At 53.5% G+C, this 23,657-nt stretch overlaps 9 protein-coding genes across 9 annotated transcripts; 4 read left to right on the top strand and 5 right to left on the bottom strand.

Moving 5' to 3' along the window:
* Nucleotides 1-183: 183 nt before the first annotated feature.
* On the top strand, nucleotides 184-1,834 carry F5Z01DRAFT_695491 (RING-14 protein; the record flags this gene model as incomplete). The annotated part of the gene is made up of 5 exons (XM_046266259.1): nucleotides 184-226; nucleotides 286-453; nucleotides 517-1,227; nucleotides 1,285-1,584; nucleotides 1,640-1,834. 5 exons carry the CDS (start codon nucleotides 184-186, stop codon nucleotides 1,780-1,782), a joined length of 1,365 nt encoding a protein of 454 aa, XP_046114058.1. The 3' UTR covers nucleotides 1,783-1,834.
* Nucleotides 1,835-1,885: 51 nt separating this feature from the next.
* On the bottom strand, nucleotides 1,886-3,827 carry F5Z01DRAFT_630175 (pyridoxal phosphate-dependent transferase; the record flags this gene model as incomplete). The annotated part of the gene is made up of 3 exons (XM_046261707.1): nucleotides 1,886-3,557; nucleotides 3,632-3,726; nucleotides 3,780-3,827. The coding sequence occupies 3 exons, from the start codon at nucleotides 3,825-3,827 to the stop codon at nucleotides 1,886-1,888; spliced, it is 1,815 nt and encodes a 604-aa protein (XP_046114059.1).
* A 171-nt stretch (nucleotides 3,828-3,998) lies between these two features.
* Nucleotides 3,999-6,743, bottom strand: F5Z01DRAFT_421417 (uncharacterized protein). The gene is made up of 3 exons (XM_046259624.1): nucleotides 6,473-6,743; nucleotides 4,331-6,421; nucleotides 3,999-4,269 (listed from the first exon to the last, which is right to left on the bottom strand). Exon 2 carries the CDS (start codon nucleotides 6,369-6,371, stop codon nucleotides 4,404-4,406), a length of 1,968 nt encoding a protein of 655 aa, XP_046114060.1. The 5' UTR covers nucleotides 6,372-6,421; nucleotides 6,473-6,743; the 3' UTR covers nucleotides 3,999-4,269; nucleotides 4,331-4,403.
* A 742-nt stretch (nucleotides 6,744-7,485) lies between these two features.
* Nucleotides 7,486-8,891, bottom strand: F5Z01DRAFT_421477 (EMG1/NEP1 methyltransferase). Its single transcript, XM_046259625.1, has 5 exons — nucleotides 8,710-8,891; nucleotides 8,596-8,656; nucleotides 8,204-8,472; nucleotides 7,618-8,132; nucleotides 7,486-7,562 (listed from the first exon to the last, which is right to left on the bottom strand). Exons 2-4 carry the CDS (start codon nucleotides 8,624-8,626, stop codon nucleotides 7,656-7,658), a joined length of 777 nt encoding a protein of 258 aa, XP_046114061.1. The 5' UTR covers nucleotides 8,627-8,656; nucleotides 8,710-8,891; the 3' UTR covers nucleotides 7,486-7,562; nucleotides 7,618-7,655.
* Nucleotides 8,892-9,110: 219 nt separating this feature from the next.
* F5Z01DRAFT_602815 (uncharacterized protein) lies at nucleotides 9,111-9,547 on the top strand (the record flags this gene model as incomplete). The annotated part of the gene is made up of 2 exons (XM_046260758.1): nucleotides 9,111-9,245; nucleotides 9,299-9,547. Coding segments are annotated over 2 exons (384 nt in total), but the record flags the coding sequence as incomplete, so codon positions are not given.
* A 382-nt stretch (nucleotides 9,548-9,929) lies between these two features.
* On the bottom strand, nucleotides 9,930-15,436 carry F5Z01DRAFT_630161 (oligomeric complex COG6-domain-containing protein; the record flags this gene model as incomplete). Its single annotated transcript, XM_046261705.1, has 5 exons — nucleotides 9,930-10,150; nucleotides 10,203-12,306; nucleotides 12,393-12,471; nucleotides 13,385-15,150; nucleotides 15,200-15,436. 5 exons carry the CDS (start codon nucleotides 15,434-15,436, stop codon nucleotides 9,930-9,932), a joined length of 4,407 nt encoding a protein of 1,468 aa, XP_046114063.1.
* A 401-nt stretch (nucleotides 15,437-15,837) lies between these two features.
* On the top strand, nucleotides 15,838-19,264 carry F5Z01DRAFT_422654 (autophagy protein Apg9-domain-containing protein). The gene is made up of 3 exons (XM_046259628.1): nucleotides 15,838-16,957; nucleotides 17,009-17,729; nucleotides 17,787-19,264. Exons 1-3 carry the CDS (start codon nucleotides 16,293-16,295, stop codon nucleotides 19,095-19,097), a joined length of 2,697 nt encoding a protein of 898 aa, XP_046114064.1. The 5' UTR covers nucleotides 15,838-16,292; the 3' UTR covers nucleotides 19,098-19,264.
* Nucleotides 19,265-19,940: 676 nt separating this feature from the next.
* On the top strand, nucleotides 19,941-21,270 carry F5Z01DRAFT_684100 (mitoferrin-1; the record flags this gene model as incomplete). Its single annotated transcript, XM_046265905.1, has 7 exons — nucleotides 19,941-19,978; nucleotides 20,082-20,151; nucleotides 20,217-20,252; nucleotides 20,318-20,543; nucleotides 20,597-20,653; nucleotides 20,711-21,182; nucleotides 21,234-21,270. 7 exons carry the CDS (start codon nucleotides 19,941-19,943, stop codon nucleotides 21,268-21,270), a joined length of 936 nt encoding a protein of 311 aa, XP_046114065.1.
* F5Z01DRAFT_422490 (uncharacterized protein) lies at nucleotides 21,226-23,564 on the bottom strand. Its single transcript, XM_046259627.1, has 3 exons — nucleotides 23,481-23,564; nucleotides 22,317-23,434; nucleotides 21,226-22,259 (listed from the first exon to the last, which is right to left on the bottom strand). The coding sequence occupies exons 2-3, from the start codon at nucleotides 23,295-23,297 to the stop codon at nucleotides 21,627-21,629; spliced, it is 1,614 nt and encodes a 537-aa protein (XP_046114066.1). The 5' UTR covers nucleotides 23,298-23,434; nucleotides 23,481-23,564; the 3' UTR covers nucleotides 21,226-21,626.
* Nucleotides 23,565-23,657: the final 93 nt, after the last annotated feature.

Below are 23,657 nucleotides of genomic sequence, written 5' to 3' on the forward strand. Positions count from 1 at the left end.
AGCAGTCGTCGCTAGGTTAAATTGGCCCATTCCCCGATTCTGGAAACCGGCGTACAAGCCGTCTCGATGCATCCAATACCAGAGGGCTTTCACATCCGCCATTATGTTATGAAACGACCTCGCGTCGATCAACGTTGATTTACTTGGCACTGGACGTGCTTGGACGAAGAAGGCCTCCGCACAATGAAGTTTGCACGGGATTTCAGAGACACTTTGGCAAACCAGCGTTTGTGTTCCCAACAACCATGCTCTTGCACTGGAGTTTTAGTAACGCGGCTTGGGCAGACTTCCCTGTTCACTGGGTTGAACAGGCGATCCCGTACGGTCAATTGAAGAAATGCCTGAAAAAGGTACAGAGGGAGCTCCATGATCTCGGACTAGATCCCGAGACCCTCAAGTCGTTGACCGACCCGGAGAACACGTCGCCAGTTGCGCTGAATTATCGACTCAACAGTAAGTAGTTCGAACGCACTGGCTTCTACCCGCACAAATGCTGACAGAGGCCTCGTCAAACAGCTACTGGCGATGGTCACAGTGTGCGGCCAATACTGACTGTGGACGTGCACTTGAAAGACGGTGTTGTAGTGGATGCTTCTTTGACCTCGACTTCCCGTAAGTTCCTGGAGAAGCTAGCCGTGGAAGTAGACGCAGCACGACGTCGAGTCTCAAACGATGACCGAGACAAGGATGTGTCGGATGAACCTCACCTGCCGAGTCAGGTCACAGAAAACAATTCAGCCGCCGAGGAGGTTGCACAGGAGGTTGGCGGACACCATGAAACGATAGAGGTGCCCCTCATCTTCGACAACGAGTTCTTCGACATTCTGCAAAGCGATGTGAACAACATAGATGCATTACAGGCCAGCGAGCGGAGGAATATGACGAATGAGATCCAGGAGCTACGCCAGGAGATCGGTCAGGTTTCCCAGCCAAGTCGGTTCTCAAAAACCGACCTTGCTCGTTGGCGACAGATCTTTGAGCTCTATCTGGACGCGGAAGTCTTCTTTGCGACAAACGAGCAAGATCACGGGGCAAGATCCAGCCAAGTAGCTCTCAAGAAGCTACAGTGGTTTCAGCAGGAAGTGGAAACGAGGCAGCTTGCTCGGTTATTCAAGCTTCGGGCGTCGCAGCAGGCATTCGCAAGATTTGTGCAGCTGAACAGCAATCTCTTGAAGAATCTTCAATTTCAAGAGCTGAATCAGCTCGCCGTTTTGAAGATCTTGAAAAGTGAGTAGCACGTCCCTATCTTAGCCACGCTTTATGGTAACATGATTGTTCTTTTAGAATTTGACAAGAGGACGTCACTTGGTGTATCCAAGAGGTTCAGGCTCGCAGTGCAGCCGCACATGCTCATGACAGGAAGTATCGGAAAGGACGTTTGCGCTCAGTTGTCCCAAGACTTGGTCACTGTCGTTCCCCAACTGACCGACTACTTATGTCCAATCTGTTTCGCAGTGGCATACCGACCGGTCAGGCTAGATTGCCAGCACATATTTTGTATACGTTGTGTCGTCCACATCCAGCGCCGCAGAGAGAGATACTGCCCACTGTGCAGGGCAGATGTTGTAATGCAAGCATCAGGGTGTAAGTCAATCACGGTGCTAGATGATGAATGGTCCCCTTTTGACAGCTGTTGCAGGCAACCTTGACAACGAATTGGGGAGATACATGAGGAAGTATTTCGCAAAGGAGGTCAAGGAAAAGGAGCGTTCCGATGACATTGAGCGAGGGATGGAGGAGTATGGTCCGACATATAATCACAAGGAGTGCATCGTAATGTAGGTACCGCTCAATGCAAGTCAAAGCATCATCAGACTACCTCGGATATCCATGAGGTTCCTTATCGTTGCCCTCTCATGTTGAATTAGTGGCTATGTACACTACCTCAGGACGAGCCCCTTGCGGCTTGCAGGGCGGCATTGAATGTTTGCTGTAATGCCGCAGTGTCTTCCAATCCCACGCTGACCCGGACAAGATATGGGTCAACGCCAAATTTCTCCGCCCAGGGCAGCTCCTGGTAGTGTGCGAGTAGCACGTATGGAGAGCACAGCGTGAAGTTGGTCCCAAGACTCGGCCCTTTGGCAATATCCATTGCGTCGTAGAAAGCTTGGGCTTGTGTCTTCTGGTGGAAGACAATAGACAAAAGGCCACCATAGCCACCTTTCGGCACGCGAAAGGAGTCATAATGACATTTGGATGGGTTGTACTTGGGATAGAAAACATCTTTGACTGTGGGGTCAGCTCTGAGTGTCTCACAGATAGCCTCCGCGTTGGTGTTGATGCGGTCTATGCGCATTGAGAAATCCCGACTGTTTCTCTCCATGAATAGGACATCCTCCGGCCAGTAAGTGTCCTCAAAGTTTGCAGCCATGGCTTGCTTCAGATCACCGTAGTAGCGACCCTCCGGGTTTAGAATGGCGCAACCGCCCATGACGTTCGAGTCTCCCGAGAAGATCTTGGTGAGACTGCTCACAACGATGTCTGCTACCGGGAGGACGTTGACATTGGCAAATGTGCCGATCGTTTCGTCAATGACCAGGGCAAAGTCGAACTCGTCTGCAAGCCTTCGAATCCGGACAAGGTCGGGGCACTTCAACAGAGGATTCCCAGGAAATTCGCAGAAGAGGGCCAAGAATCGCTCACCGGCCCTGAGAGACTTTTCTATCTCATCCATATCATCATCTGAGCCATGGCCGTAGAACACGCAGCCGGGGCCGAACTTTTGCAGAATTTTCAGGGTATCAACGTAGGGAAACCCGAAGCTGATACTTTTGGCTGGCGTTCTTGCTGCGAGTAGCGCTTGATGGGCGTTGAAGATGGCATTCATTCCGCACGGGAACAAGTAGATGTCATCCTCCCGCAAGTTTTTCAGGCCTCGTGTGTTGTGGACCATTTCGTGTACATCGTTGCCTGCGGTGTCGACATCGCCCGCCACAGCCCCAACGATGCGCCTTCGGATAGCCGATTTGGCCCGCTCAACGAGTGACATGTCCAAGTTCCTGCCAAAACGTTCCTCGAGGAAGCGCGAACTCTCTTGAGCTTCAGTTACATTTTTACCAGCATCAGGCTCGATGCTTTGTGTCGTTGAGTTTGCCTTGGCCGGGACGCCGTCGAATGATCCAGGTCGAGTGTAACGACGCGGTCCCCTGAAAGGCCGTGCCGTGCCTGCACCATTACCATCAGGAGCCGCAGTCTTTGGTACCAGTAGTCCCTCTCTGAATAGTCCGTGACAAAATTCAGCGCGACGACTGGACACCCCATCGCCGGTATGCTGCCAATACTGTTTCGCTGCAGACTGAGCATCTGTAGGATACAGGACCGCCGATATGGTAGGCGACAGCTCACAGAGGATTGCGGCAGGCTTCTTGGTAAGGTCTAGACCGAAATCGAGCACGGTGATTCGCGAGACAATCTGCGGGTCGACGCGAGCCTGGATGAACTGTTGACAGCGTCTGGCTGATCGGACAGTTGGGAAGAGCATGCCTGAGAACCCGGATTGACCATGCTGGGCGACGATGTCTTCTGCGAGCCCTGTGATAGTCTTGTGAACATAGAACCTGGTCCGACGTCAACGCTTGTCATTTCATACGAGCTGGCGAAACTCATAGTTGGCCAGGTCATCATGTCTCACCGAGGGTAGCCGGTGGTCATCCTGCTAACCACCCAATCCTCGCCTTCCTCATATCCTACATTGGACTTCCATGTCGGGAGGGAGACACTCACAGCCTCGGTCGCGGTCAGCCAAACACTTCTATAACCACCTATTTATGGTTGCTTACATGTGCCGTATCAGGGGGTATCGACTCCCCAAGCTCGAACGACGGCATGCTGCCAGATGCGAGAATCAAGCTTCACTGGTCGAGCTGAGAGAGACCTGTGGCATCGACTCGGGTTCTTATGGGTTCCGTACTTTACGTACTGGCGATATAGTTGCTGATGGGCCTCCCACTCGGATTGCCCAACTAGACACGAATACTTTCGAGTTTGGTGCGAAATCGGGTAGGCTAAATGCGTCATGACGCCGAAAACCGGACCAAAAAGTCACTCACCCAGTGCCAGCGCCAGTGATGTTTGCAGTGGATCGAGGATTCAAAACGTCGGCAAATAAGAGTGTGAGTGTCGTCGTCCGCCGTGGGGCGTAGTAAATATTATGTGCATTGTGAAGCCTCAGTGCCTTGGTAGGTATTTTGCAATACAATGGTGTCTCTTCAACTATTTTAGTATCACCAGAGGAAGTCACGATGATTTCTGCGCTGATGCTGCGCGCAGCTGCCGAAGGCATCTTAGTAAGGTAGGTACTGGTATTGATTGACTGGAGCATACTGCATACTGGAAACCCAAAGGCCGTGATGTGATTCTTGTACGTATGCGAAAACATTCCGATGTCTAGAATAACACGATGCTCAATACCGCTGCTTGCGACTGCGATGGGCCTTGCTACCCACACAACTGATGCTATCGCTAGGGGCAAGGCTAACCATATCATCATCCCAGTCCGCATGACTACTACCGACACCGCTCATTGGAAGGGGTACATCCCAGGGATTCCAATTGGCGTGACTGCTTCCCACCATGCTTCGGGGCAGGGGCACATTTCTTGCTGAGACGCGGCTCGATCCCCGTCTTGGGCGCTCTTGTGATGCTTCGCGCAAGGTTGCAGCACTCACCTCGCTTCGTGGTGTCCTGTACTCCCGAGTAACAGCCTCGTAGTCAGGAAATTCGTGTCCCAGATCTCGCCCGTGTTCCCGATCCATTGGCCGGTCCCGGCTGCGCACAGTTGATGCCGAGTGGTGGCTTCGTGCCGACACAAAAGTTTCTTGATCCGATTCGTAATGCGGACGAAAAACTCTCGTTAGGGGAGGTCTTGAAACCGTGGATCCAGGAGCCCTTCTGGGCAGAGCGGCGACGCTTTGATAGTCCCTCTCATGGTCATAGGCCGGGTGGCGCACTCGCTCATGGGCAACCTCGCTTCGAGCCCGTCCGGTGCTATTACGGCGACCACTAACTCGCGAAGAAGGTCGACTACGACGAGCGCTTGCATCCTCAGCCATACGCGAAGGGGCGCGGCTTCGGCGATCGTGTGTATCTTTGGCCACACTTGAAGGAGGGCGGCTTCGACGGTCGTGTGTATCTTCGGCCACACTTGAAGGAGGGCGGCTTCGATACTCACGTGCGCCATCTGGTGCATGTGTCGAAACTCGGCTGCGGTGATCCCTTAAATCTCCGCCATTGTCAAGCGCTCTGGCCGTCGAAGGCGCTCTAGTGTAGGTGTGACTGGCCACAGAGGCTGGCAACGGCGGATACGTCAGGTAGCGAGGTTCGTGAACTGGTTCAACGCCATAGCTAACATTGTCATCATCCATAGCCTCATCATAACCGTCTCCCGAGGGTAGATGTCTGGCATCAGCTGTAGAGAAGCGACGCGGAATACTGGAGCCATCCAGATCTCTCTTCTCGTGTGGACGACGATGTGGATAGCGATGTGCAATGACTGGCTTCTCAGGAAATGTTGCCCGCCTTGGCAGGACTCGTTGCCGTTGAGGTTCATGCTCCTCGCTAGCGCTGGGATCCTGGTTCCCAGTCACGTAGCCGTATGTTAGAGCAGCGCCTGCGGCGGCTCCGAGCAATGCTCCCACCATAGTCGTGGTGTTGAAGGCGCCCCCGTAAGAAGACTCGCTCTGAGAAGCAGCAGCCTCCTCCTGTGAGGAGCGTGTGCTTGGACCCGAAGTATGATTGGCGCTGTGCGCCGGGGATACTTGCGGTGGCCTCATTGCCGTAGTTTGGGATCTGCTGTGCTCTGATGAAGCGTTGCTGGTAAACTGCGAACGCGCCCGGGACTGTATTGGGAAGTCTTGTTGTGAGATCTGGCGATCAAAAGGGTTTGTCCACTTGACGACCTCGGGAGCACCTGGTCGTGATGAGGTACCCGGGCACCAAGCTTCGAGTTTGTTGCCGTCTTGGTCAAAAACGATAGCTCTAACAGCTGTCTCCCCACCCTCCTGCACTGACCACGGGCCTTGAAGCGCCCGGTGTCTTTCGCCTGGTAGCTTCTCGAGCCCCCGATTGTCCCTGAACAAGGACCAGGATGGTGGCTCAGCCTTGAGCCACGACTTGTGAAACCTGGTCACGGCGGAGTTCGAAGGCACAGCAAGAGTGAGCGATGAGAGTCGAGGAGGCTTTAGCGGGTTCGACGTTTGGCGGATCTCGAAGACGGCAGCGTTGTCTACTCCCCCGAACCCCACCGCTGTCGGGAGAAGAGTCGAATCTGACTCGGATTTTGGTGCAATAGCCTTCAAACCAAGTGGTTGAACGACTGCGGAATAGAATGATGTTGCAGATGGTAAGTGAGACACCTCGATGTAGGGTGTCATGCCTTCTTGTACTGTTCACGATGTCGGATGAGGGCGGTCAGTGGTAAGAGCTTCAAGCAGGTAAGCAACTGAGGCAAAGCGAGTCAAAGAGAGTGATATGCATGCTCCGATGTCCAATGGTGGACATTAGGCACCCAGAGTGGCATTCTTACCGCCTTTACTCGAAGATCGTGATAGGTTGAGGAAGCTGTGGGCCTGATGCAGCTCCCATCTACGTGCGCTGTGAGGAGGTTGACGTTGCTGCAATATCCGGACAAGCCTTGTGAGCGGCCAAATGCCAATTAGAACCATGGCACCTAGCATCAGATACGTATCCTTCGCGCTTGCTGCTGCCTGCGCTCTGTTACGACGCCCATGCTCGTGGTAGTGGCCATAGCCTCACGTTGCCGTGGAAGAAGTATCATCCTGCAGCTTGCGACTCAGCAGGGTCATCTTGCTCTAAGGCACGATATGCAGGGCGGCCCATCTGTCCATCAACAAGACGGCCAGCGGAGCGCTTAGCAATGGCGGTCGGCTGCCGCGCTCATGTTTACGAAACGTGGCGGTATATTTCTGGTCCCTGCCTCAGGTCAGATTTCCCGCCCCAATGTCGATGCGATAACCCACTCGAACAGCGAATGGTGCAGAACAACCCGAGCGCAGGCTCGCCGATTGTTTTGATGAAATTAGGCACGATGAGACCTCGAAAGCGCAGATGTTGTTGGCGAGTGCTACTGCTGGGCATGAGTGGATATGCCAGGATAATTTAGTGCTCAATTGGTGGGCGAGGTCCGAACATCTCATTCTTCGTCAGCTACAGACGGCGCCGTCTGGTTTTATCATAACTTACTCAGAATGCCATAAACGACGATGGTTCGAAACCTGCTCTTCGAAGTGCACACTAAAGCAAACAATCACGATGGTAGTACCTAGTGGCAAAACGGCGTTCCATGTCACACCGGACACTCCTTCAAAAAACTCCTTGATCTGTTCGAATTTCGTACATTGTGACACATTCATACTCCAGGATGTTCAGCGAATGCGTCAAGTTTTGAACCCTTCAGAAGCAGCGTGGCAGCGATCAACGAACTGTAGAGGCAGGGGGACTGGTCAGATCATTCCGAGTCCATCTTTGTGTCTTCCTGCCCATGGCCATCTTGTCTCTCAAATTCCCAGAGGCCCTTCGCGCTCAGACCACATGGCGTCCGGATACTAAACCCACTTAGCGCTTCCAGAACTTCAGACAGACAACTGTCTCCTTGCCCACCGCTAGAAGGACCCGTTTGACCCATCCTGTATGATCAATTAGAGCACATCCCAAACGTCCTCAACGGCATGACAGAATTTGCTACAAGCCACACTCGCAGAGAGCGAGTATTGGCTAATGGAGATTTTCTCATCAACCATGGAGTCCGCAAATGTATCGGTACCCTTGGCCATGGCACCAACGAAGACGCAAATGCTCTCCTTTGGTTTCAGTGACTCGATGTAGTCGCGGCAACGAACGAGCTCCGAGTCAAAACTCAGCGTCACCTTTCGGCAGTTCGGAGGTAGGTGGTCGGTGATGGGGTTGGGAATGACGCGAAGAAGCTTCTCGTTCGAGTTGGTAGATCGTATCGATAGCCTGTGTAGGAGCTGCACCATGAGACCGGCGAACCGCTTGAACGTTCGTGGGATGCGGACTGATGGGGAAACTTCGATCAAGACGCCCTTGGCGGTGTGGATGTATATCTGCAGCAGACCAGCCTTGTTGATCGGGGAATCAAGCAATGTTAACAAGCACTATAGAGAAGGTCAGAAGTCAGCATGTTGAATGCAGACGGAGCAGGCTTGGAGCCATTGAGAGGTAGCACCTGATGGGTGATATCTGGCCGGGCATCACTAATGTCCCGATTCATCTTGCGAAGGACACCAATGTGCTCATCACTGTTGAGCAACGAGTACTTGTCTTCGCGATGCATGCCAGTGCGACTCGACCCTCCATGGGAGGCCTTGTACGTCTCGAGACTAGCATTTGACAAGACAACTATCAGGCGCTGTGTGTCCTTGTCGTTCGGAGCAATTGGAGTCTTTTGCTCAGCAGTAAGCTGCGGCAGCGATGGCGGAGGAAGCGACTGCGTCCCTACAGAGTCATCAAAGTTAGCGATCTTCTGCAAGCATGCCATGGCGCAGAACAGGGCCGATCCAATTTGTTTCGGTGTCCTAAGCGGCGCAAGACTGGGAAAAGAAGGGGAAGGGAGCTCACTGGGCCTCTTGACTCCCGCGCTTGAGGACATGCTCGCTGCGTGTCCGTCTGGTCACTTGACCTGTTTGGTTATGTGAGCGCGTGATGACTGTCGTGCGAACCGTCCGCTTGTACGGAGTAGGTCTGCAGCAAACTTGCAAAGCGTGATTGGTGCGTGGTTAGTGCGATTACAATCGTCGCCGGCTTTGTCGCCTCAGAATTTCAAAGCAATGGTGAGCAGTCGAAGTCCTAGCAGATACTACGCCGAAGTACGATTATAGATGGAGGTTTCCTGGTTAATTATGGGTTGCGGGGCACGCCTGTAAATTTTGCCAGGCCGAGTCTCGTGGGTTCGGCTGGAAAGTTTCGCGCCAATTCACTCGGAACCTTCCTACCGGGTATGCATGCCAGGCTAGTACCTTGGCGCAACCGCTTACATAATACAAACTCGCGTTGCTCAGCCGGGGAGGAACAAAGATTCATGTTCACCCAGGAGCCACGACGCCCGACTGTACCCAACGCAAGATCCAATCACCATGGCCACTCCCGTCGCCAAGGCTGCTTTGCGAGTGAAGCACGAGCTTCATGGTGTCGTGGTATCGGCTGGACTCATGGATAAAACGGCCAAGGTTCGCACTGGAGGGCAGGTGTGGAACAGCATCGTCAACAAGGTGAGTGCAACCTCTTTGATGCTATGCGCCAAGTTAACTAAAACTTTTCCCAGTGGTTCGCCGATCCGAAACACTACCTCGTTCACGATCCAAAGTCTTCTCTACGCACGGGCGATGTCGTATCCATTATGCCAGGATGGCCAACAGCGCAGCACAAACGGCACGTCGTCAAACGGATAATAGCTCCCTATGGCGTACCGATCAGTGAACGCCCACCCATACCGACCTTGCAGGAACTCATAGCCGAGAGGGAAGCCAAGAAGGCAGCCAAAGACGAGCGCCGTGCTTCTCGAAAAACAGAGCGGATACTGGCGAAGCAGGCCGAAAGAGTCGCCAAACGGGACGCGAACAACAATTCTGCGCAATAATTTCAATTCTTTCCCACAAGAATCTACTACCATACATGTGGCCCTCGCCCTGGAAGCCGCCTCATGTTCTCACATCATTTTCTCACATGATGATCTCGAGCAGCGGCAAATTTGCTGCAATAGAAGTAGCCGAAGAAAACAGACGGAAGGGTATTAGCTATGGAGGGTCGAGACTTTTTGAACAGCTAGATGGGGCTTTTGTACATTATGTATTCTATTGTACCGCGTTGTGCGACTGCGCGGGCTCGCACCCCCAGCTGGGTAGGCGTTAGGTAGTGATATCTCGACCATGGACTGTTCCGCAAAATGCAAGTGCTCAGCCACCACGCTCCCCGAACTCTTTGGCCCAATCCTCATACTCTTTCAGGCCTGCGTTGCTCACACTTGGTCTGATTGAGCCTAAACTGAGCTGAAAGTCTGACAAAGCAATGGGTCTTATGTCATCCATGGTCATGTGCAACAGAGCGTCGCCAAGCGAACGCAATGGTCCCATGGCTGCATCTTTTGCCAAAGCTGTGATATCTGAACCTGAGAAACCTGTACACAAGGCCTTAGTTATATGTAAGTCATTGAGGCCCGCGATACGTACCTTCTGTCAAGTCAACGAGCGTCGCTATATCATCTTCCGAAAGACCGTGCTTCTGTTGAGCAAGTAATGTCTTCAGCTGAGTCTCTCGCGTAGTTGACTCCGGGAGTGGAATGTACTGCCTCCTCACGAATCGTCGACGCGCCGCTTCGTCAATGGCCCATGGCAGGTTTGTGGCTGCTAGGACGAGGACCCGATTGGCATCGCCCCTTTCCTTGTCGCGATCCGTGGTTTCTCTACCAGCAGCAGCCCTTTGGAGGTCACTCCACTGGATGAGGAACTCGGTCTTGATCCTACGAGTAGCCTCGTGTTCACCAGAGCCGGACCTTTGCGACAGTAGGGAATCTATCTCGTCCACAAATATGATGCTTGGAGCAAGAACTTTTGCGAGTCCGAATAAAGCCCTGACGAGTTTTTCGGACTCGCCTAGAAACTTGCTTGTCAAGCTGCTCGCAGATATCGAGAAAAACGTCGACTTCGATTCGGTAGCAACAGCGCGTGCCAGCATCGTTTTTCCTGTTCCAGGCGGACCGAAAAGAAGCATGCCACGTGCGGGCTCCCGAAGTCCCATGAACAGGTCTGGCCGGAGGAAGGGATACACAACTGCCTCTCGGAGAGCATTTTTGGCAACGTCAAGTCCGGCAACATCGGTCCAGCGAACTTCGTCCCCCTGGACTATGATGTCATTCAAAATCTGCTTCGCAGCTGGTTCATCGACTCCTGGTGGGAGATTCTTCAGCAGCGTCTCTTTCTTCTTTTTCCATAGAAAGTCTTCTGTGACGCTCTCGTCCGCAGAAGAATCCTCTGGAGTTTCGTCGCGCGCGGCCGCCCTCGCTGGCCCAGGTTTGCTAGGGTTCCGGCGACTTAAATCTCTCCCGCCGTCGTCCTCGGAGCTACTGGTGGCCATGGCAGCTGGAGCTGTGGGCGTCACACGTGGACGAGCGCGGGGTCCAATTTCTGGATGATTGGCAGAAAGCTTTCGTGGTTTTGGCTTGACCCGAGGAACCACCTTCCTCTTGATAGTGTCCTCTGCCGGACTTGTAATGCTTCCTCGCGGAGCTGTGCTGCTGTTACCGTTGCTATTTCGCCTGGAAACATCGTGACTTCTTCTCGATGGGATTGGATCTGATCGTCCTATGCGAGTCGCGTTGTTCCGGGGACTAGGAGACGTTGCCGACGGTACTTCCTGGGCAGATGTCAAGGCACTAGACGCAGCGCTGACAGACAAGTGCGAAGGCTGCGCGAGCTCGTCAGAGTCCCGCCGGGCCGAAGACGAGTCCGCATCAGCCGCAAGGTCAATGGTGTTGACGGGAGTCACGAGCCGCCGGGAATGACTGTCCCATTGGCGCTGAGTTGTATTTGGCGCCTGGTCGAACGAGGACTGGCTGCGAAATTGAGATGATGATGGCGACTCGAAAATGGGTTTGGCCATCCGTGATGGCTTCTCGCGAGAGCTCAGAGAGCTCCATGCGAGTGTAGCTGCTTTACTGGGACCCTCAGCGGCGGGGTTTGGCGACTTGCGGCTACTTCTGGGCGCCTTCTCCCCAGGTTTGCCCGTTCGTAGGGTGGTGCGCATGGTGTACTTGTCCGGACTCAGAGCCCTGCCTGCACCATGCGGGCCTGCGGGTCGAGCAGGAGATCGTGATTTTGGCGTTGATGTCGATGGAGCCGCCAAATCCTCATTCTCGTATCCGTTCCCTGTAGTGTGGGCAGCTTCCAAGGACGTTCGACTCGAAGCAGATGGTCGATTTGGAAGAGATGGCCTAGAGAGCAGGGCCGGCCGTGATAGCTCCGAATATGTGACTGCAGGAATAGTTCCCTGTCCTATAGAACCTTTCCCAGGGTGATCGCTAATGTTGTTCGACGTCTGCTTCTTCGCACCGCTGCCACCAGGCTCTGTTGTTGGGCTGTCGCGTCTCGACACACGTAGCGCTTCGAGCAGATCGATCCTTTCTTTGCATTGTAATTCCAGCTGCTTCAGCGCTTCAATGAGGGCCTTCTCGGTATCGCTGCGAGGGATGTACGTGGGGGTGATCTTGTTTGCGTTATGCTCGTAAATCTGATCGAGAGCTCCTCTCCAATGGCGCATCGCCTCTATTTCGTTGCCCTGGAATCGTTAGACATCTGTCCGCAAGTGAAAGCAGTCTGCTGGGCCACAGCATCGTGGTAGCCCATCTGGCCGAGCAAACGAACCTGGCTTTCATGATACACCGCCGTGGAGCAGCTTAAGTAGCTGTCATCGTATGTCTTCTGCAGTACCGCCAACGTCTTGCTGCGAGACATTTCAGGGCCAGGCGTGGTTCGGGAACGCCGCGATCATAGCAGACGTATGTTTTCAGTGTTGGCAGATGATGTACGATGGTATGATGAATCGCTGTCTCTGCAACTGATTCGATGGCGATAGGTCCTTCTGTAGGAGAAGCAGACGAAGGCTGGCGGTAGCGTAAAGCGGCGGAGGAGTGGCACGCAGAAGGGACGACGAGATGATTCCCGACGAATGTTGGAGTTAGGTTCGAAGCGGTTGGTCGCCGCTAATGATGGCAGTGCGCTGACGACCTGCAACAGCACGCCGAAAGCGGGTCTTTCAAACATCAAGAGTAGCTATTTACTACATAACGTAGGTCGTAGTCACGGTCAGATTGAACCAGAGAGATGTTCCATCAGTGTCTCCCTGCTCTCAAATTTTGATAATACCAAAAATTTGGCTCGTTGAATACTGTATTATGAGCCACGTCACTGAACCGCAAACCATGCGATCTTTGCGAGGCGCGGATAGGGCATCATGAATGACGTAGCGCCTTCCAATTCCAGAGAGGTTGGACTACGTAGCAGTACTCAGAACGTAACCTACTAACTTACAGTGTACCAGGTACATTAAGGTAGTTCTTGGGCATTCATCAGCCAACGAATTGTAGTTATGGAAATGGGTAAACATACTAAGTACATACTAAGTATTCATAGCTCACCCTCTGATTGTTGTTTGAATCTACTCCTTGAGCACCCAAGAATGTCTACGTGCTTTGCTATGTACTGATTTGTCCCTCAGTAGCGACACCGCGACTAGTGAGCGGCACTCGTGATGCAATCGGCTTCGCTCTTCGAGTGCTCTTCACTCGCAGTGTGCCCTTGATGGAGGCTTGATCAAAGTGCGTTCGAAAACAGAAACATGTTGCGCGCGTCACGACAGAAGAACACTCAGTTCTGCGGTAGTTCGTGGTAGTGCCAAGCGAAGAGGTCCGGGCTGATCTTCTTCCCGCCCACCCATACTGTCCTTGTCCGCCTTATCAATCGCCGCTTCCAGCTGTTCAAATTGACGACAGAAGTCCTCAGCTGCATCTTGTGTGATCTGGCGTGCTAGAGTTGAATCTCGCAGATGTCGCACCCTCTCCAGACTATCCATCCATGCGGAGGGTAAGAAATCATCCAGGCGTTGGCTGGCCTCGCGCAACTGGGCTGGGTCCATACTAGGTTTTGATTCTTTCGCCTCGCCCAGAAAAGCATCAAGGATAGCATCAAGGCCCGAAGCGTCGCGGAGAAACTGTAGTTGGTTCCCAGTGAGGTCCTCAGCCACCTTATCCATCGCTTCGTGGATATTGTTCGCCCTTGCCTCTGTGAAATCAAACCCGTCTAGCGTCGACAATGCGAGTAGGTAGCAGTTGATGAGGAAAATTGAGGAATTGAGTTTTGGCATAGAGCGAGCCATGTTCTCGCATCCGGACATGAAAGGATCAAAGGCTTCAGCCAACAGCGGATCGAACCCGCTCTTTCTGTCCCCGGGTGTCGCTAGAGACGAATCGTAAGAATGTATACAGGCGTCCAGCTGTTTCAAACATTCATGTAAAAACGCCGGGGGTTCGAGGTTTGAGGGAGTTTGCTGGAACTGCCCATGTAAAGTTGCAATGTGCTCTCGGACGAGGGCCTTGAACTGGCGGAACGCTTCTGTTTGCAAGCTGCTCATAGTGTCCACGAGCGTCGATGCAGAGCCCAAAAGCTTCTCGAATGTTATTCGGTAGAAGCCCACTAGATTTGACAGTTTGTATGCTACAATCGTCTCCTCATTGCCCTGGATGACCTGCTCAATTCTCTGACGAAGAACTCGGGCAGCACCAGAGATGTCTCTGTCGATGAGATCCTCGAGTGCTCTCAACGCATTGTAATCGGCGGATTGATCGTCATCATCGGCTACTAGCCGCCAGACTTCAGCATCGCGCCCGGTTTTCAGGCCTCTGGCGAGTTCTTCGCCCTCCGAGACGAATAGTACTTCCAGCGCCTCATGTTCACTGACAGCAGCCGAGTGTATCCAGGCTAGCATGTCGCCCACGTAACGCAAAGGATCATGTGCGACCATGTCAATCGGTTTTGCTGAACGATCGGTGGAACGGGAAGGTGTTCCAACTAGAGCTGAATGAAACGCATCTGTCAGGATTCTCTCTCGGGCTTCGGCGAAGAACGCTATGCAATTTTGGAACAGCGTTGGCTTTTCTGCAAGAACCCTCAAGGAGCGCCTGATGGACGGATTCATCTGTGGGTTTTCGAGATTCAGGGTCTTGAACTCACGCTGCACCGATTTGTACAGCTTTTGATAGCCAAGATCTATGCGCTTGGAAGTCTGATCCATGAGCTCCAAGCCCAACGCCTGGCTCTCGAAACCCAACAGCACGTGGCAATCGTCACGGATCTTTTTTGCCTTCCTCAGTGCTGCAAAGTAACTGTCATCCACCGGCTCACTGGTCACCGTTAACGAGGCGACCTCGTCGTCGGACAGAGAGAAATGCGTTGTGAAGGTATCGAGCAACACTCGTTTTTTCCGGAGCTGCTCTTGCTGCTGTATGAGTGACGAAGCCTCGCGTAGGGCTGGCTGCGTCTCGACTTGCGCAGCCGCAACGCTTCGCTTGACGGTCTCAAACCGTGAGTTCAACTTATCCACTGTGCCTTTGATGCGCTGGAGTTGCTGCAAGAAGGCGTCAGCCTGATCCAAGACACATTGACTGACTCGTTACCTCGGAAACCTTGCCAAACTCACGGATGATTTCGGCGTTGCTGTCGATAACTTCCTTCTGCAAGTCCAAGCGCACTTGTCGTCTTGATTCTGGCTCATTGATGACCTTGCGCTCATCGAGCAGTGCCAAGGCATCCCTGAACTCTGTGTCCGAGTACGATTTCGATAGGACCGACGTGATTTTGGCCACGAGAGGTGAAGGTGCCTTGGGGCCATTCAAAGCCGTTGGTGCCAACATGGAGGCGCTGCTGGAAGACATGATTATAGCTATTATAACCGGGCTGCTTTCGGACTAGAATCGTAGAACTCCCGCTTTCATCCCAATATTTCTTTTAGTCTTGTGTATTGTGGCATCGATGATCACACCGTGCCAGTCGCTAACTGGGGATTGAGGTCAAATTGCTAGCGCGTTCATTGAACGGCTTGCGCCCCGAGTTAGGCCGTGTTCACGGTGTTCACGACGCAAGTCACATTGACGTCTGCGGCTGGTACTGCAAGTATGCAAGTAGGCATGCGACAATCAGTTGATGAAGTTTGTATAAGTGCAGAGTACTACTGTAGTTGTGTAACCAGCGCGGGTGGAGGCTGGTACTGGCTGTGCTTGGTGTTTGGCAGAATCGCCCACCGCTTACCCGTGGTGATTGCCAGATGGTGGCTTGAGAGTGTCCACCTCAACTCAACCGCGCTACGGCTTAATTCGCAGTCGGACTGCAGGGACTGGACCCAGGTCTCCACATTCTCGTCATCACGAAGCTGGCTGGTGTCACTTGAGTCTAAGCTGGTCACTGGACCTTAATACCACGCGACTGCTCCCGCGGCCGTTCTTGTTCATTAACCCAGCTGATGCGACCGAATGATCAAGTCGAACTTCTCGGAGTTTCCAACCACACCAGGCCGAGTGAACAACATGGGTTGATCTTGAAGTTCTCGCACTCTGGTCACAACGAACACCAAACAACTCTAGGCAACCTCGCTGTCGGATCGACGATCGTCTGTGAGCCGAAGCCGACAATAGATCGCGACCGCTATCAAACCACCGCAGTCTTATAGCGATGTCAGAGACTTGAGAATCGAAAGTTCCATCGCATATCGCAATGACTTCCCGTATCTTCGACCGATTCATTCCTTCACCAAGAGGAACACAATCATTCTACGAACAGCTTCGCGCCCGAGATGATAGCGAAGACGAAGAGAACGATATAGAGCAAGGGGCGGGCCTTGATGTTGATGAAGAGAATCTGCGACATCGCCTTGACGACTTTCATACAGATGATGTCGGAGTCGACGGCAGCCGAGTCACCGTTGCTAGCACGGCCCACGGTAATGCTTTGGGTACAGACCTAGCAGATGCTCCTATGAATCCTAAGTGGAAGTCTCGGGAGGACGACATTGACAACGACGTGCCGGCATCCCTGCTGGTAGAACATACTGAGCCCGGGAGGCCAACTCCGTTACGCGACCTAGATCGACCGCAGCACATTGGCAATAACCCTGGCCAAGGCCAACGACCTCGCACGCGCGCTCGTGCCCCGGCATGGCCAACACAACCGACGCCCGCTCGATTAGCCGGTCGCGGACGCTCGGGCAACGGTCGCCCGAAGTCACTTCTCGTAGGCAAAACGACCGGCGGACCGAGAGAGGAAGCACTGTGGCGGTGGGCTAATACTACGAACCTCGACACATTCATGCGCGACGTGTACGACTACTTTGAGGGTGGAGGCTTCTGGGGCATACTGTGCTCTAATGGCCTATGGTTGCTGTAAGTCGGCTTGAACCCCCTCGTAAGAAACAAACGGGCTAAAGGACACAGCGAGACACTCTTCGTAGCGGTACTTCTGACGTTTTTGACGCAGTGCTTGGACTATGGCAAACTGCCACACAGCAAATCTCTTGATCAAGTCATGGTCCAACAATGCACTCGACACATGTCTGGCTCTTGGAGCCTAGCAATCTGGCTGTACTCGTTCTTCTTTATTTGGAAAATCGTGCAGTACTTCTTGGAAATCAGGCGCCTACGACACATACGTCGATTCTACATCTACCTGCTAGAGATCCCAGAACAAGACATGCAGACTGTGTCTTGGCAAGACATTGTAGCTCGCGTCATGACACTGAGGGACGAAAATCCGAAAACGGCGGTCAATATGCCCCAGGCGCTTCGTCGTTTCATTGGGAGTCAATCAAAGGAACGGCTTGACGCTCATGATATTGCCAATCGTTTGATGCGCAAGGAGAACTACCTCATCGCGTTGATCAACAAAGATGTTCTTGACCTATCTCTACCGCTGCCTTTTCTACGCGGACGACAAATGTTTTCCAAAACCATGGAATGGAATCTGCAGTTCTGTGTCCTAGACATGGCATTCAACGATCTGGGTCAGGTACAACAGGACTTTCTTCGTGCCGATCGCCGCGGAATCCTGAGCCAGAAGCTTCGGCAACGGTTCTTATTTGCGGGTTGCCTCAACTTGCTTTTTGCTCCAATGGTCCTCGCATATGTGATTATTGTCTATTTCTTCACTTACTACAACGTAAGTCTGCACTACCGGGTGCCCCTCTGTGTCACTCTGTATACTGACGGCATCTAGGAATACCAAAAGGACCCAAAATTAGCAGCAGCGCGCAAGTATTCAAGGCTGGCCGAGTGGAAGTTCCGTGAATTCAACGAGCTGCCTCATATCTTCTACGAAAGGCTGAACATGTCGATACCGTTTGCCACGCGCTATGTGGACCAATTTCCGAAAAGAATGACAGAAGATATAGCGAAAACGGTCGCGTTCATCTCCGGAGCGTTAACCGCTGTTTTGGCGGTACTGACTGTGTTCGACTCGGAGCTCTTTCTCGGCTTTGAGATCACTAAGGACAGGACGGTCCTCTTCTATCTCGGTACCTTTGGAGCCATCTGGGCCATGACACGCGGCATGATAACCGAAGAAACCAATGTCTTCAATCCTGAATATGCCATGCGAAACGTGGCCGAGTACACCCACTACATGCCTGAGCACTGGAAGTCTCGGCTGCACAGTTATGAAGTCAAGCAGGAATTCGCCCAGCTGTACAAGATGAAGTTCGTCATCTTCCTCGAAGAGGTCATGGGCATCGTCACGACATCTTTGCTGCTGCTGTACACGCTCCCCAAGTGTAGCGATCAGATTGTCGACTTCTTCAGAGAGTTCACAGTTCATGTGGACGGTCTAGGCTATGTGTGCTCGTTCGCCGTGTTCGATTTCAAAAAGGGGGTGGACACGGGCAACAGAGCCCGTGACCAGGACGTCCGCGAGGACTATTACTCAACTAAGCATGGAAAGATGGCGGCATCCTACTTTGGGTTCATTGACAACTATGTCATCAATCCCAAAACAGGTATACCCGGTCATATCCCGCCCGGTGGACGGCAGCAATTCCATCCCCCACCCGCATTTCCTGGTCTGAACTCGCCTACCCTCGCGACGGACGCACACGACGCGCATATGCACCGGTCAGATGTAGGGAGACGACGGTCGCGCAATCCGGAGGGTGCGGTAACCCGTATGGCACCGCCTTTGGCGTCGCCAATGGCTAGCATGTTGCTCGATCCTCACCACCAACCTCAGGGAGTCATTGGAGGGGGCAGGAGCCTACATCGATCCAGACACCCGTGGATGGCGGCACGAGAAGAAAGCCAGATTATTGAGGAGGATTCCCAGGGTATGGACGAGAGCAGGGCCATGGGAACCGACCATGAAGCCTTTGGTGGCGCTGACGACCTTGGGGTGTCAGCGTGGCAGACTTCGCCGGGACGTGGACTCAGCCGCGATAACAGCGCGGCCAACGCAGATGAGCCTGCTGCCGGCGTCATTGGTATGATAAAGGAACTTCGACATACGCAAAGGGGTAGGAGAGGCGCAGGTGTAGTTTAGGCAATGGAAAAGGTCACACTCCCGCTGTGAACTTTGCGTAGGACACTCGCGCTCAAGATAGTTTTGCGACACCAGCAATCCGCAGGTTGCTGCTGCGCTGTTGTGCCGCCTTCTTTACGAATACTGAAGTCGCGGGTGAATGCGCTACCACAAGACATTGGCGTGTGAACGCAAAAAGAGGCGGAGAAAAGCCTCCATGCCGACATCGTCGTCGTCATCGACAGCTAACTTGGAGTCTGCTGCGACGAGCGGACGAGGATGGGATTGCCGGAACACCAATTACTGGTGAACGAACCATTGCGTGAAAGGATCACCATGCTATATTGTTCAAGGAATGGCGACAATTTTACTTACAACAGCAGAAAGGCCTTGTTATCACTCAGTGAGGGCTTTTGCGAAATTGCCGACGTGCTCCGGAGTCCCAATCGTTAGCCTGAACGGAATTCCCGAGGTGCACCCCTGCCGCCTCCAACTACAGCTCTCCCGCCTCTTTCGTTATCAGATCCAAAAACTGGCCTTGCCTTGCCCGTGCTATTTTCTACGAACTCCATCCGCCGGTCTCTCTCCACCCTCGACACTCGAAACGCGCGACTCTGCCCCTTGCGCCGTCACTATTACATTGGGAAACGCTCTCGCGCATTGTATCTTTGGAGTCTCCACGCCGTCGCCCCATCGTCTCACCAAAAACGCTCGCCGGTCCACGGAGCCATCACTTTTTCGACGCTTGCTCTGAGCTGCCTCGACCACCGCTCCTCCTGCGCGAATCGCGAACCTGAACAGTCAGCTAAGCTGGCTGCCATCGAACCAAAAGACTCCGGCGGTTTTTCTCCCGCTGTGGCCGCAATGGCCCAGCCTACGGCCGAGCCTGTGGAGGACTATGAGTGAGTCGCCCGCAAGATGTCGCTGCGCTCGCGCCAAGTCGCGAAGCACTCCGTCTTACCACGTCACCCAGCAAGTCCAAGCTGACGCATATGTTCACTCTAGTTATGAAGCTCTTCCACCCAACTTCTCCTTGCTGCAGAACATGGCAGCAGGAGCGTTCGCTGGCATCGCTGTACGTGCCTCGACCTCGATCGCCTACCGGCCAACCTCGATCGGACTGGAATCTGACAGGCGTAGGAACACACGGCTATGTATCCCATTGATGCAGTCAAGGTCAGTGCCCCCGAGGCTTCCACAGCTTGCGCACGAAAACTGACGGCTTCTTTTCGGTGGTCCAGACGCGAATGCAGATCCTCAACCCGACCGCAACACCGGCCTACACTGGCGTCATGCGCAGTACCTACCAAATAGCATCTAGCGAAGGTCTTTTCAGTCTTTGGAGAGGTATGTCCAGCGTCATCGTAGGCGCTGGGCCTGCTCACGCTGTCTACTTTGCGACATACGAGGCCGTCAAGCATGCGATGGGCGGCAACCAGGCCGGCGTGCACCATCCTCTTGCTGCTGGTAGGATCCACTCGTCCCACCCCCTGAAGATGCCAAAGCTGATTTCGGAATAGCTTCCAGCGGTGCTGCGGCCACGATTGCCAGTGATGCGTTCATGAACCCATTCGATGGTGAGTTGGAATACGACTAGCCCTGACAGACGGTCTGCTAAGGACATGCAACTCTAGTGATCAAACAGCGCATGCAGATCCAGAACTCGAAGAAGATGTACAAGTCCATGGTCGACTGCGCCAGATATGTGTACAAGAATGAGGGCCTCGGCGCTTTCTACGTATCATACCCCACGACCTTGTCCATGACGGTCCCTTTCACCGCCCTGCAATTTCTCGCCTACGAGTCCATCTCAACTATGATGAACCCCACGAAACAGTACGATCCTTTGACACATTGCGCCGCCGGCGCCGTGGCTGGAGGTTTCGCTGCTGGCCTCACGACGCCCATGGATGTCATCAAGACAATGCTACAAACCAGGGGAACGTCCTCGGATCCCCAGGTGAGAAACGTCAACGGCTTCATGGGCGGCTGCCGGCTCTTGCTCCAGCGCGAGGGCTTCAGGGGCTTCTTCAAGGGTGTGAAGCCTCGGATAATCACAACGATGCCCAGCACGGCGATCTGCTGGTCAGCTTATGAGTTTTGCAAGTAAGTCGCGACCCTACACCTGCCCTCTCGTGCTCACTGACTCCTGTGTAGGGCCTACTTCATCAAGCTTAATAGCACGAGCTCGTAATGTACATCATCGACAAAGAATGTGTTGGCCGATCGCAGAGCAAGACATCGTGGAGGACGACATGCAAACGATCGAGCTCCTTTCTAGCGAGGTCCGAAGGCCCGTTGACGCATCATCACGCGCCGGGCCGGACTTGAACCTGGATATCATTGTATATACACCCGTCGCAATGCGGTTGCGATCATAACATGAATCATCGGCTGACGGACAGTCTGGGAATGTAACGGTATCTGGAGTTCATTGAGCTGCAAAATCTAGACTTGTTTCAACGTTGCCTTTATTTCTCTGCTTCGGCAGATTGACCAATATGCATGGTAGTACTGTCCAGGTTGTATTATTTCGCAAAACCGCTATGTTCAAAAGCCAAACTGCTGACCGTCAAATTGAAACTGACCAAAGGGATTCCCGCCGCCCTGCTTGCCCGCCCCCCCTGTGTTAAACTTGAAGCTTGTCTTTCGTTGCCCACCTCCTGGGCCGAATCCGCCACCTCCGAAGTTGAAAGGCGAGCCTTCGAATGGGTTACGACCTGAGCCGGACTCGTGTGAATTCGGATCATCACCAGCATCAAACCGTGCCCTCAACTCGGGGTTGCTGAGAACCTCGTATGCTTCATTGATCGACGTCATCTTCTTCTCGGCCTCTTCCTTGGTCACGCCCTGCTTGACAGCCTTGTCCGGGTGGTACTTCTTGGAAGCCTTGCGATATGCGGACTTGATCTGTCGCTCGTCCGCGTCGTGTGGCACCTCGAGGACTTTGTAGTAGTCCTTCGTCTTGCTCCGCTTCAGAGCGACGGTGGCCTTTTGAAGTACCGGCTGGATCTTGTCCCGCATCTGGGGGTGTTTGTCGAGCGCATCCTGAAGAGTACGCACTGATGCTTCGTAGTCCTCTTTCTTCATCTGCGCTTTGCCTCGGTGTAACAAACCCCAGAAGGAATCTGGGTTCAACTCAAGGACCTCATCGCAGTATTTAGAGACATCTTTGTGGTTGGACTTGATGCGACGTTAGTGACACCGCCATACAAGCACATGCAGACTATGTAGGCTTACCTCTGAGTAGGCCTGACAAGTCATTTCAGCAACCTTCTCGTACAGGATAGATTTGGTAGCGGACCGAATGCTGCCATCCTTTCTCAGCTCTTCTAGCTGCACTTTGACATCGGTAAGCAGCCCGGATTCATCTGCTGTCCCAACCAAGCTTCGGCCTGCGGTCGTGGTCTGTCCTCTCTCCAATTGCCCGGTGACCTTCTTGAACTTCTTGCTGATAGCCTTCTCGGAGTTGAAGATCTTTTTGCACACCTTGGACTCGGGATCAGAATGCAAACATTTCCTGATCTGTTCCATGCCCTTGTCCATCTCACCGAGCGCATAGAATGACGTTGCGGAGATGACGATGTGTGGCTCCGTGTCGCCCGGCCGCATGTTTAGCAGGTGTCTCAAGTCCTGCATAGCTTCATCCAGATCTCCTCGCTCGAACCGGCACTTTGCCCGCACTTCACGCAGGTGCGGTGCACGTCCCGCGACCAATATCGCATTGCTGGCATGTGTCGCACAGTCATCCCACTGAGAAGCGGCGAGGGCCGCCTCAGCCAACTGTGCGGCGTTTTCGGCCTCTTGCAGCTCGAGAACATCCGGAGAGTCTGCGGCTTTGTTGGCAGCAGCGTACTCGGCCCGCGCGCCTGCCCAGTCGGCCGACTTGGCCTTGATCTTCGCAAGCTGTGTGTGCGCGCCCTCGAAACCGGGCTGAAGCGAGAGCACTTTGTTGAAATCGTCGGTCGCCTGGTTCGTCTTGCCTAAGGACAGGTATGTCGCACCGCGCTTGAAGAAGGTGAGGTAGTTGGAAGGGTCGCGGGCGATCGCAGCGTCGTAGTAGGTCAAGGCTTCGTTCGTTTGGCCACTGCTCAGACGGCTCTGCGCGGTAGTGAGGAGTGCCGATACAGGCATATCACCCGGGATATCGGGCTGGACAAAGGCAGCGCCGGTAGCCAGAAGGCTAGCAGCCACGGCAAGTGTACAAAGGCCACGAACCATGGTGATGAACCGGCGCAATGGAATGCCAAAGGCCGAATATGCAAGTGGGAGACAACTGTTCAAGTGTTGACGTGGGGCGCACCGGAGTTCACCAAGTGACGGCGTGCGTGCGTTCGCAGTGTCGCCGGCGACAACGGCTAGGAAAGTAAGACAAAGAATTGAGCGAGAGTCGCTGCCACGAACTAGAGCGAAGTCCAGGTGGGATTATGTGAAATGTACTGCATGGATGAGGAATAGAGGCCAGGCTGTTGGAAAAGGCTAAGTTGGGTCTCAACGGATTTGGCTTTGCTGTCCTTTCAGCGACCGGAGGCACCGCCCGGATTTGGCAAAGGTGACCTGTGTCCTGGTCACCCTGTACCA

This window comes from Emericellopsis atlantica, assembly GCF_019669845.1.
Source record: "Emericellopsis atlantica unplaced genomic scaffold F5Z01scaffold_41, whole genome shotgun sequence".
Taxonomy (NCBI): Eukaryota; Fungi; Ascomycota; class Sordariomycetes; order Hypocreales; family Bionectriaceae; genus Emericellopsis; species Emericellopsis atlantica.